Source organism: Dendrobium catenatum, unplaced genomic scaffold, assembly GCF_001605985.2.
Source record: "Dendrobium catenatum unplaced genomic scaffold, ASM160598v2 fragScaff_scaffold_404, whole genome shotgun sequence".
Taxonomy (NCBI): domain Eukaryota; kingdom Viridiplantae; phylum Streptophyta; class Magnoliopsida; order Asparagales; family Orchidaceae; genus Dendrobium; species Dendrobium catenatum.
The window spans coordinates 385,313-399,002 of NW_021318866.1; the positions used below are offsets into that span (position 1 = coordinate 385,313).

A 13,690-nucleotide genomic window follows, 5' to 3' on the forward strand; every position below is an offset into this window, starting at 1 on the left:
CAGGAGTAGTGTTTCACTTCTAAGCTCGCATTAACCTCTACCCAATAGTAAAAACAGCAAAGAATCATGGCCAAACAATATTATGGAACTGATACTGAATAAGCGATTCAAACAATATCAAAACAGTATAAAAAATTTAATAACCAAACTAACCTTTCATCGAATGGCATTTCCAGGCAAACAGGACAGAAATTTGAACTCTGGATGATGTGAAGCTGTAGACCCAAAATGTCATTGATTAAGATATAAAGATGTGTTTTTTGAGTTTTTATATGTAGTTCATTTTAAAAAGATTTGTGTAGCAATTGGCTATATTCTTGGCTTCACTTCAAAACATCAGCTAACACGTATAAAGTTTAAGATCAAAGATTGAGGTTAACCCTTTCTATATACAAATATTCATGGAGGAGAAAATTATATCCTGACTAAAATAATTAGGATGAATCTCAAGCACCTTGAAATTATTTTAAGATTAATGTAATATTAATTATTAATGTATTCTGCTTATCTCAAAATAGATTCAAAAATTTGAAATTCATCTTGATCAAAAATTTTAATCAGGATATCTTAATAAAATCTTTTCCCAATCAAGAAAACACAGTTCAAATATCAAAATGGAGTCTGGCACAATGGACAAGTTGATTTGTGAGAGGATGAGAACCACTTGTACAGGCAAGCAGAATGGAACTTGTGTTTGCAGGTCTTGCAAGCTAGACGTGGAAGGCTATGATTGGTGGTATGTATGATGCTGTAACAAATTGGACACTCCTCAACTCCATCAAATTCCTTGTCAAAATTACTCTTCCATATGCGTATGGCCTCAGCAATAGCACCATTCTGCACAAACAAAGAGGAATATGAATCACGATAATAGTATGCAAACTAGTTTATATATATATATATAAAACAAAAATTCAGACTGTTAAGGTAAATTATGTATAAGCGTCCATGTAATGCTTAAAGAACACGTGTGTGAAACTACAAAATGAAGAGTACCGTAGAACAGATTGGTCTCCTTTCTCCAAATTAGTTACCTCAATTTGCTTCCCCCTTCCTTTCGACGAGTGATTATTCCGTCAGGTAACCGAATGCATCCGGAAACCATTAAAAAAACGCCACGTCACTAAAGTGCTCGGTACCATGCTCGGTACAGGCGCTCGGGTACACTCGATATGCTCGGTATTTTTACCGGACGTAATAAAAATTCCCTTTCGACTCACTACCCCTTCTACAACATTGGGAGTACCATGCCCAAACTATGACGTCGTTCGGGACGACTTTTTATTGCTTCTTAAAACAGAGTTTTAATACAAAGTTTTTAATTTTTGTTCTAAAACGTTGTTTTAAAAAAGTAATAAAAAAAGTCATCCCAAACAAAACCTATAACTCTTTCCTTCTGCGTTTCCATAAAGCATATCACTCCTTCCTTCTTATTATATATATATATATATATATGTGTGTGTGTGTGTGTGTAGTCTTGTCTTCTCCAGAGTTGACTAGTTTAAACTTGGCATTGCTCCACAAAGGTGAAGAGCTAATCTGCAAGTGCATTTTTAATGAGCGTAAAGTCATGAAAAAGGTGTGCAGGCTATACTTTTCAATAATGTTTATCACAAAAATCAAAATAAAAGTTCAACTGGATTTCAGAAGGAAAACAGTAATAAGCTCATCACCAAATGAAACCTATAAACAATAATATTGTAAAGTGTTGTGAGAGACAGCTACTGCTACTCTCACGGTGGTGGAACCGGGGTGCAACCCGTTAAGACTTTTGCATTTCCCACAATTCAAAATAGTTATATAACAAGTTTTTGAAAAGTATCATGAAGTACAACAACAATATCAAGCCTTTGTCCCACTGCGTGGGGTCGGCAACATGATTTTTTTTTATTTATCGTCTCCTATAAAGAGTCAAATTCTCATTTAAATCTAATAAAAAAATCATTTCTAATATTTTAACCAAGTCTGATCTGCTGCCACCACAGAAAAGCATGTGTGATATTTCTCATTGTGAATATTGGTTAAAATAGCCTAGTTCCAATGTAGTAGAATGCACTACCAAGGAAAAAAATGAAAAATACACCATAGTACCACATGGAGCACGTCAACAGAATTGCCATTACACAATAACTGGATGCACGGATTGCAAAAGCAATAAAGACCTGCAAAATTAAAGGGTCATTTTCCTAAAACAAGAGGTCCTGGAAAAAAAGTAGGTAGCTCAATTATCCTTAAATATACGCAACCTCAAAATAACTAAATTCTTAAAGAAAAATACCTTAATATTATTATAATTTAAGGCTACTATTTAAGCTGAGTATATTTGTAGCAGTGCGGGAATGCCAATAGGGTAACAGTATTTATACAAGCAGATATAGCATAATACTAGAAAGAAAAATTGAGGATGCAATAGTAATTAGGTAATATCAATGGTGCAGAAGTGCCAAGATAATCATAGCAGCAACTGCAGAAATCATGAGCTTTGCGTTCTTGGATGGGATGCAGAGTTTAGAGAACATAAACAAAGAGTTGTTTGTTTAGGAAAGTTTAAAGCACAATGATGAATGAACGTTCCATGTTCATGCTTATAACAAGAAAACATTCAAGGGAAGAAAAAATGTAAAGACTGCAAATGCACATAAAAACATTAACAAAACATATGGGAATTTTGAAAAGGGGAAACACGGTAAAATATTTGAGAATATACCTGATTGCGGACAAATGCAGTCAATGACAGTAGCCATTTCCTCTGCTTTACTTCAATTATGCCCAGACTCCTAGTACACTCAACATCCACAGGCCGCAAAGGGTAACAACTTGGCAGCCGTATCACCAGATCCATTCCAGTCTCCTCCTTTTTATATGTAGCAACTATCTCGTATGCAGATTTATTTACACTGAGGGAGAAGTTTTCATCTGCTAGAACAGTTTCTTTGACCTGCTCAATCGTCAAGAAGGCCTTCGGTCAGAAGGCTCCTATTTCACATTAAAAAAAGATTTTTTTTGGAGAAACGTTGCCTAAATAACCAAGGTTTTGAATGGCTGGTAATACTTCTCAAGATCAAGTGTATCAAAGTAAAAGAAATATTTATATTAATTTCCACATGTCATCATAAGAGGAATAAAGATCAACAAAGTTATGATGGAACAATACCAACACATAAGAGCAAGGTATCCATTCATGAACTTGAATTTACAAATTAGATTGAAACAAACCCCTGGTGGTGTCTAAGCATATATGATCATAATATCTACCAGTCACAAAATAAACCAATTTGCTTACAAATAATTGACAGAAACATTGTTTTCTTCTTTTTCCGTCTTTCTTTTCTAATGAGGCTTCGTGCACTAGAAGCATATGCAGAAAGTAGCTTTAACAAATCATGGCCAGGAAACACCTTCCAAATGCATGTTTAGTTGAAAAAAAAAGATACGAAACCATCACCATTTTCTCAAAACCCTTAGAACAGCAACTCCAAAAGAAAATTGTTGTATGAACTAAATATACGTAAATAGTCAGACAGAAAGGAAGCACCTCCACATTAAGATTCTACAATGGCCCCAACCACTATAAAAAAGCAGAGATATTTTAATATACTAAAAGTTTACCAACCAACTTGTCACTTGAATTGCAATCTGGATAATTTTTCATAAACATGCATATGGGATAAAAGATATGTATTGGCTATGTAAGCTTGATTTGATTAACCAGTTTATTATTACTTCTCCGTGTAACCAATTTTTTCAATGTACAAGTACAATAGCTTACCTTCTATTGGCAGGATTTTTGGAATTTAGGAGATGAAGGAATTTCATGGCTTACTAAACTTTTTAATACTATTTTGAAGACTAAAAAGATGCCAGATGAGTGGAGAATGAGTGTGTTAATTCATATTTTTAAGAATAAAGGTGATGCACAAGATTGTGCGAATTTTAGAGGTATTAAGTTAATGTGTCATACTTTAAAACTATGGGAGCAAGTTATGGAGCATAGGTTGTGGCGTGATACTAATGTTTCTCAAAATCAATTTGGATTCATGCCAGGTAGGTCGACTATGGAAGCCATACATTTATTAAGAGGTTTGATGGAGAAATATAGAGAACATAAGGAGGAACTACATATGATATTTATTGATTTAGAAAAAGCATATGATAAAGTTCCAAGAGAAGTGCTATGGAGAGTTCTTGAAAAGAAAGGAGTCAATAATGCTTATATTCAAATCATTAAAGATATGTTTGCAGGAGCTATTACTTGTGTTCAAACACAAGGTGGATTGACCAAGTATTTCCCTATTTCGGTTGCGTTACATCAAGGATCAGCCTTAAGCCCATATCTTTTTGCTTTAGTCATGGATGTTCTCACTAGACATTTGCAAGAGGATGTACCTTGGTGTATGCCTTTTGCTGATGATATTCTTCTTGTTGATAAGACTAGAGAGAGAGTTGAAGGTAAACTTGAATTATGGAGGTCAACCTTAGAGTCTAAAGGTTTTCGCTTGAGTAGCTCTAAAACGGAATATATGGAGTGTAATTTTAGTAGTAATAGACCTAGTGAGGGGATTGTGACTTTGGGCGATCAAGTCATTAATAAGAGTACATGTTTTAGATATCTTGGATCTATTGTTCAGAGTGATGGTGAAATAGATGGGGATATTATCAGCAGAATTCAAGTTGGATGGTTGAAGTGGAGGAATGCATCGGGCTTGTTATGTGATAGAAATGTACCCCTCAAACTTAAGGGAAAATTCTATAAGATGATAGTGAGGCCTGCAATGCTTTATGGTGCCGAATGTTGGCCATTAAAAGAGAAGCATAATACTAAGTTAAGTGTGGCACAGATGAGGATGCTCAGGTGGATGAGTGGATTTACCCTTAGAGATGGGATACAAAATGAGCATATACGTGAAAAGGTTGGAGTAGCTCCAGTAGAAGATAAGATTAGAGAAAGTCGCCTTAGATGGTTTGGTCACATAAAACGGCGGTCTTGCGATGACCCGGTTAGCAGAGTAGAGGTATTAGATTTGACTTATGTTAAGAAAGGTAGAGGTAGACCTAAAAAGACTTGGTTAGAAAATATTAGGAATGACCTTTCTTTATTAGATTTAAACGAGAATTTGACTTTTAATAGGACACAATAGAGAAAAAGGATTTATGTAGCCGACCCCACGTAGTGGGATAAAGGCTTGATGTTGTTGTTGTTGTTGTACAAGTACAATAGCTGGAAGTAAATTTTAGATTTGATGCACCTCCAGCCCAATCAACATTTGTGAAAATTTGGTTTCTTTGTTGGATGACTTTTAATTTAACAGGCTTTCCCTACTGTCATTTTAAGATACCATAGAATGTAGTTAACAATATCCATATGGTCTTCAGTAGGGTTGTTACTATATTAGCTAGCAATACTAACAGGGAACCTAATATCAAGATGAGTGAGATAGATGTATAAGTTTGTCTACAAGACGTTGATACCTACCTTTGGTAGCGACATCAATTTTCTAAGTTATCCAATGGAATTTCTGCAAACTTGCATCCAAGCGTTCCTATTTTTTGAAGTAGATCAAGAATATATATTTTTTGAGAAATAAAAATATATTATTTTGATCATACCACTTCCGTACAAAAAAAATATTTTATATTATCCTAGCTTTTAAGCTCAAATTCAATTAACAAAAACCCTTGTAATCTAGTTAGCTCTTCCTTGAAGTCACACAAGATCAAAATCACCTTTTTTTTCTTTCCTTAAGGTGTTCATAAAGAGAATGTGACTAACTTCACACTGAATATACCCACATTTTTCAACAGATTTGGAGAATCTACGAAATCAAATAAGAGGGGTATTATTTTAGGCCATATACGGTTTTTTTTAGTCTGCATGCCTTATTGGTATTTTTCTAACTTTTCAACTGCAGCAGGATCTCCATGTATACTTCCTCCTCAAGATACCCATTAAGTGAAGTATTCTTAATGTCAAACTGATGAAATAGTTAGTCCAAATTTATTGCCAAAGAAAGCAAAATTCAAATTATGGCTGAGTTTGGAAACAAGAGAGAATATTTATTGATAATCAATATGATATGAATGGGTGTGGCATTTTTTAATAAGTTGAGCTTTAAATTTATAGATGTTCACATATATTTTTGCATCGAGCCGACTCAAGCCAGATTGAGCTCGATCGAGCGTCATTGAAACAAAATTAACTCAAATTGGAGCAAAATTTAATCAAATTAGACTCAATTCTACCAAATTAAAGTAAAATTGATCAAACCGACCAAAAATCAGTCCAAATCGTATATGAGCCTCGTCGAACTAAATTCGACACAATTCGATGCCGATTCAAGTCCAATTTTGCAAAATTGGCTCAATCAGACCCAATCGGATCCAAATCGACCCAAATTGGGTCAAATCAAGTCTGATTCAAGCTCAATTTGAGCCCAATTGGACCAATTCTTGTTCAATTAGGCTCTATTTGACATTTTTAGCCCGTTTTAATCATTTCTCTAAATCAGGAAATTGAATCTAACAGCTAAATTTGAAACTGCGACTGCTACATGTTTTTTCCTCGCTACTTTCGACGGCTGTAGCAGGGAAATCACGGCAGAAGATCACATTGGGGAAATAAGTCCTCGATTTTGCGTATAGGAATAGAGGGAGGCGAGCTAGGGGGTCATTTGATCTGCCTGTGATCAAACTAGCAAGAAAGATGAAGAGGGAAAAGAGGCAGATCGAAGGCTCCCATGTACAGCTCTTCCAGACAGACCGAAGGATACCGTGTGTGGCTCTTACAGGCAGACTGAACGTCCTGTGTGCGGCTCTTCAAGGCGGATTGAAGCCCCTCCGTGCACGACTCTCCCTGGAGGAATGAAGACCCCATCCAGGTCGCGATCCATCCAGGCGTCCGAGCATCTCCAGCCGCCAAATTATCTCTGGCAGCCGATCTTCGTGGCCGCCGATCTTCTACGATTTGAGTATTTTGTAAAACTTATAGATATAACAAAAAATCAAATCCTCCTCTAACCTATAAATCCATAAATTTAGAGGCTTGCATTCATGTTTCCAATGCACCAATCATGTCAAAATTGATTGGGATCTCTTCCAAGCCTTGGGCGTGTATTTCCTACATGCATACATGGGTTTCAAATGTATAAATTGCATATGGAATTATTCAACTCTCTTTTCCATGACAAATGTTTAGGGTATCTTACATATGTTGAAATTGATTGCCTTCAAAACTTGGTGAAAACTTAGTGAGTTTCCAAAGACATGTTGTGAACCTCACAATACATACAATCAACCAATCTTATATAACAATGGTGATAATAATTGAATCAACTCAATCTAAAATCAACCACAGATTTTCAACGAAGCAATTATTGTATTGCTATCAGTATGGTTAGTGTAAAACCCGAAATTCGTCATTTGAGTGCGTCACACGCATTTCGATGCGCCGCGACGAACTTAAGTGAAATTTCGATGTTGTCGGAATTCGATGAAATAAATTTTATTAAATTCGTCACAAAATTTCGATCGAAACGATATAAAGAACTTGTATCCAATTTTATATGTTATGTCCTTCCTTTATGAAATTGATTATGAAATTTGATACTGGTTAAACATGCACTACATTTACTTCTTGTTTCCTTCATGATTAGGTCTAAAACACATGTTAAACAATCATTACATGTTTATTTATTTCGTGTTTAGAATGCATGTCCAACATTAGTTCATATTTGAAATATATGAAATTATATGGAAAGGAAAGAATGTATTCTCATATGAAAAGAATATAGAAATGATTGTGCATGATTGATTGCGGAGTACCAAATATGGTGCAAAAGCACATATGAGCAATATAGGAACAATATGACCCTTTTGGGGCAAAAGAGGAAAAGAAAGAAATGCCCAAAAGATGTTGTGTACCTGATCAGTACACCCCTTGTACTCCGGGACGGTTGTATATGATAAATAAATAAGCATTTTGAGATGACATTCATTACATGATATATATATCTAAGACACGTGTATATGGCATACCTAAAATTATCTCTTATTCTTAAGATATAAATAAGTTAACATGTGTAGGAAAAGAAATAAAAGCATGTCCCCATTAGTTTAAAAATATAAATTTCATTTTATAAGTCATGTGAGCATGTTTAGGATTAGAAATTCCTATTGAGCATTAGCTCATTTTCTAGTGTTGGGAAACTTTTCAGGAGAACCTGCAATAAGGATGGCTGACAACACGAGGTTTACTTACAGTCGTTGTACCCCGGGTGACAGGTTCTTTTATTGTTTTTCCTAGTTGTAGTTACTTTTCTTTTGGGTGGCTTTCTCATAGCATGATTAGTTAGATGTTTTGGCCATCTTGTATATTTTGTGAATTCTCTTTTGAAATGAAATGTTTAGAGGCGCTTTTATGTTATTGAAGTCTTTTTAGAAATTTTTATTAACATGTAAGATGATTAGTGTATATTCTAAACGTCCGATTTCGTTCCTGCCTCGTTCATACGAGAGCTAACGGGGCCGGATCGTGACAGTTAGTTGATTTCAATTTGGTCGTCCAGTACGCTATGAATATCGTACAGTACGATTAGTTCAAAAATCATGGTTTCGTTTGGTACGATATTTGGGATGACCAAATTTCGACTCTGCCAATCATATGGTACACTCATGATTGTATAGTACGATATGCTATCATTCATTAAACCATGATTTGATTGACTAATTATAGGGGTTAATTTAAGAAAGATTTTAAAATTTCGTACAGTACGAAACATATCATATAGTATGATTAATTCAAAATTTAAATTTCAAATATCTTATTTAATTTATTCGGCGGCTAGGGTTTTTAGATCGTGATGAATCATACAATACGATTAGTTCACAAAAACTAATTGTTCAATAAACTGTTAAGCTCATTCACTTTATAATTGATCGTATAGTACGATTGTAAGTCATACAGTATGATTAATACAAAATTTTTAACTTTAAATTTTTCATACTCCCCCTGTGTCTGTGCGCGGTCACCCAATTGCATACACTCTTATATGACCAAAATCAAGAAAGAGAAAAAAAAAAGTACAAACACTTTTCCTTGATATCCTATTTTACCCAGTCTTGAGCTTCCAGTAGTCTTGAGCAGTATATATTTTATCTGCAATGTTAGTACTCACAGACAAAAAGAATATCCAAAATATTCACTAAGAAAAAGAATAATTCAATCAATAATGTTTGTCATCATCAAAATCACAGACTAGAGGTCCTAGATTGCAACACTAAGCTTGCTATCCAAGTGGTAGTTTTCTTTTAATTTGTAATAAAGGCATTATAGAATTCATTTTGAATAACCAAGTTTATTCTGATGAAGTTCCAAAATAAGCTTCCATTGAGAAAATAATCAGCTGCCATCGGTTTATTGTCCATAAGGCTAAAAAAAGAAGAAGAGAGCTGATGCGATTTATATTTGCTGCTGGTTCTCTTTGAAATTTTCAACTCAAGTATTTCACCATGAAGTTTTAATGTTTTAGATCTAGATTTTCCTTTTTGAGATTGTTTTTTAGCGTTGGAGTTGTTGGCTTCTTGACTAATGATTTTTCATGGTAGCTACCACCATTTTCATTCTAGAAGGATTTATCAAATATATTCTTACCACTCTTGTTGGACAAAGACTACCTTTTAGCATTGGTGAATGACTTGTCAGCATCACAAAGAGAAGAATCATAATATATCTAATACCATCTTGAAAATTAGAATGAGAAGAAAGAAAAGTAGAACATGAGAAATTTTATGACTGAATTTTATTTCTTTATCAGTTTGAAAAACAATAAGTTTTATACTTGTATATAAATAGATGGAGAAACAAATATTAGAAAAAAATAAATCTGGTCATCCAAACATTGATGCAAAAGCAAACAGTTATAAAGTAGAGGGATATACAGTATGTGTGTATGATGATATTTTGATAAAGTAGACTGTCTTTAACTGCCCCGATAGTTTTGCGCATGGTAAAAAAAATTTGGAACAAGCTTCACACGCACAAACAGACAAAGTTGATATGGCAAGGAGATGAAGGAAGTCAGTATGTGTGTATGATGATATTTTGATAAAGTAGACTGTCTTTAACTGCCGATAGTTTTGCGCATGGTAACAAAAATTTGGAACAAGCTTCACACGCACAAACAGACAAAGTTGATATGGCAAGGAGATGAAGGAAGTCAGCAAAATTAAAATGCAAAGACAGAAAAAAAAAGGTATGTCGTGGCTAGTATGATTAGAACTTGTCCAAAGGTAGCAGCTGAACAAAATTAACACCCATTGAATAGGCTAATAGATAGTGAAAACGAATGAACACAACTGACCTAAACAGTTCAGATACAGCTTCATGCGCTATGATAACCATAGTGAAAATGGAAACAATTACAACTAGTTCTTTCTACCGAGGCTGTACAAGTTGGCTATCAGTCTATGTAGCCTACTAACATGAGGAGACTAATAAATACTTCTTTTAGATGTTTCTATCAAGGCTGCACTAGTTGGCTATCAGTCTATTTAGCTTACTAACATGAGGTAACTATTAAGTACTATTAGGACATTAAAGCAAGATGAAATTTATTTTGCAAGGCTAGGTAGGGCTTTTTGCCTTTTTAGCAAGTAAACTTGAAGATTGGCACAAAAAACGTAGTGACCGAAGCACTAGTATGGTGTCCATAAGAAAATAAGATGAGACAAAAAATGCGAGGCAAATAAAATGGTTGCTTATAGTCCTATTCCGACCAAATGTCGATGTAGGTAACCACATAAGATTTGTTAGAATCTCCTCAATAATGTTATGACATAGAATGTTGTTCATATGAAGTAGTTTTTAAGAGGTATAGGCTCACTACCAGGATTGTATGATCCCAAGACAGTATAACCAATAACTACATGCAAAAGTGGGTCACTTTCATGATCTTTATGAAAATTACAACACTGTCAGGGGTGCTCCAAAAAAGGAACAAATAGCACAATTGAAAAAAGTAAATCCATCATAATAATTGCAACTAGCTCATACCTGAGATAATTCATCTGAGAGGAGACAAGGACTGCACCAAACCTTTGTGAAGAACTCAATTGCAGATGACATAGAACGGTCACGCAAGCTGGTAAACCAATTACGCACATAAGAAGGTAGGAGCTGGACCATCATTCCATATATTGAACCAGCAAGGGAAGCCATATGTTCAGTTTCGACAGGCCAAAGTGACTCCATGAATAACAAAAAAAAGCCAGTACTTATTGCATGCCTAGCAGAATTTGCAGCCTGTAATGCATCCCCAGAAAGCTCCGTCTCTTTCTTCTTTAGGCTGGTCCCGATTGCCTTCAAGGGGATATGTTGGAATAAATAGTCCAGTATTGTTGAATTAACAGAATCTTGTATAAATTGAACTAATCTTTCCCTTGTTGTGGAAGAAGATGGCAGTGAATGCAAGTGAGTGAGCAATAAAGCCCATGAGAGAAAAACATTTACCTGAAAAAGAGAAGTTTTGCAAGTTACTGCAGACAAAATAATCAAAGATGCATCGTATACAAAATCAGAATGTTGTAGATTGGTAACAGGATCTTATTCTCACCCTATCATGGCCTGTCAATGCCATTTCAGAAAGTTCAGCAGGTTTCAGAATGAAGGAAGAGATTTCATCTCTTAAACATAAGGATTGTTCTGAAATTCTATCCATAGTGTTGAAAAAAGAGGGCTCCTGATTGGTTATGCCATTGCTTTCTGGGAAGTATTCTTTCAAAATTGATAGATGAATAATGGGCTTGGTTGATAGAAAATTATAAGCAGCTAGTTGCAGAGAAGGGAATGATTTTGAAGAAAAAAGAATTGCGTACAAAGAGCTTATTGGTCCTTTGCTAAGACCCCAACGTTCCATTGACTCCACTGCTTTATTTCTAACATGTTCCGGTGTATTCATAACAGATGATGCAACTAAAGACCAAAAAAGAGAATAATCTAGCCTACTTGATGCAATTGTTGATGAAGCCTCTTCGCCACATGACTTTACAATAGCCTCAACAACACCAGTGGTGAAAAATAAACGGAGAACATTTTGCATAATTTGATCTTTAACATGGAGCCAGTTTCCATGATCTATATTTTGCAAAACTTCAACACGATCAGCTTTTTGAAGTTCAACGAGTTCAGAAATGAGAAAGAATGTTACTAAAGAAGTAGCAGAAAGACTCGCTAATAAAGGATCAAAAGGCTGCACAGCATTTTTAAGCTTCTTTAAAATGACTTCCATATCATGAGTGGTGTAGGTCGTCAAAGCATCATCTACGTTCTCAGCCATTTCCTCCATCAACAAAACTGATGGTTCTAACCATTTGTGCAATTTAGCCATAGCATAACTCCAATCCTCTTCTGCAAGCTCCTCCGGACAATATGCAACTGTAATGGCTGTTAGCTTTGCAATGATCAACTCTACCTGCATAGGAAAAACACAACTTAAGGCAGACGATGAAGGCACAGCAGAAATATCATCTTCAGTTGATGCGGCGGCATTGGCACTTCTTTGCTTCCGGATCAAATTCAGCAATAATTTTTTCTCTGATTCACTAATATTTCTCAAAACCACAACCTTCAGTTTCCCAATTCCTCCTTGTAAACTTAAAGGATAGCAGGCCAATACAACTTGAATCCATTCTAAAGCTTCTACAAAAAAGAAAAAAGAAAAAAGAAATCCATTAAATTATAACCCAAATCACCCATATGTCTAGGTTTTTTTCACAAGAAAAATCTCAAACATTCAAAGAAAGTTCATATGAAAAAAAAAAAATAAATGTATTACCGCTATTTCCTGTTTCCAATAAATGCAAAGGTGGAAATGCAGCAGCATTTTCAAGCCAAATTATGATATTGTCATACAGTTCAACAGATTCAAAAGGTTCCAGAGAAGCATCTTTGGAGGATACATCAAATTCTGTCCTTTGAAATACCAATGATCGAACAACAAAACTCAATACATAAGGAAGAATCCTCAGACAAGCTCTATTTACATGATCATTAAGGAAAATTTTGTCAAGAACATGTTGAATGAAATGAGCAGTCTCAGGCCTTCCCCATATATCATCCTTAAGAATGAAGGCATGCAGCAAGCAAACAAGAGCACGTAGGAAGGGGTCTTCAATATTCTCAACACCATCATCTGAAGAGATCCAAGAGCAGAAAACAATCCAGTGATTATTGGTACCATGGATGAGAGCTCCATCAAATAGGATGTTGACCAAAGAAGAAATTATATTGACTCCACTCAATGATTTCATATCATTTGCATGCTTGGATAAAGGCATGATTAATGAATTCAAGGCATTCCCCCCTTTCCAACTCCATGTACAAAGTAATTCAGCAGCTAGCCATACCCGAGAGTAAGAATGAAGAGAACTTGGAGCGCCCTCAACTGGCATTTCTTGGGTACAGCCAGCAATAACTTTTCGCACACCAAGGTTTGATAACAGCTTGTCAGCAAAAGAAATAAAGTTACCATGGCTTAAATCCTGCTACAGCAAGATAAAAAAAACCAATTAGAATTGTTTTGCTACACCATACTTGTTCTGAAAACCAAAACGATTTATATAGTTCAAAATAGTTATATATTTTTGTTGATAATGAATTATATGATAGACCGGCTGAGCCGGTCCAGCCTCACCCCTT

At 35.1% G+C, this 13,690-nt stretch overlaps 1 protein-coding gene across 1 annotated transcript in view; it reads right to left on the bottom strand.

Moving 5' to 3' along the window:
• Positions 1 to 205: 205 nt before the first annotated feature.
• Positions 206 to 13,690, bottom strand: part of LOC110108207 (E3 ubiquitin-protein ligase listerin) — a 15,797-nt gene continuing 2,312 nt past the window's right edge. Inside the window, exons 2-6 of the mRNA XM_028694141.1 lie at positions 12,828 to 13,533; positions 11,607 to 12,691; positions 11,048 to 11,503; positions 2,708 to 2,938; positions 206 to 837 (exon numbers count right to left, since the gene is read on the bottom strand). Coding sequence (XP_028549974.1) covers positions 610 to 837; positions 2,708 to 2,938; positions 11,048 to 11,503; positions 11,607 to 12,691; positions 12,828 to 13,533 — 2,706 coding nt within the window. The 3' untranslated portion in view covers positions 206 to 609. The remainder of the gene's footprint in view (positions 838 to 2,707; positions 2,939 to 11,047; positions 11,504 to 11,606; positions 12,692 to 12,827; positions 13,534 to 13,690) is intronic.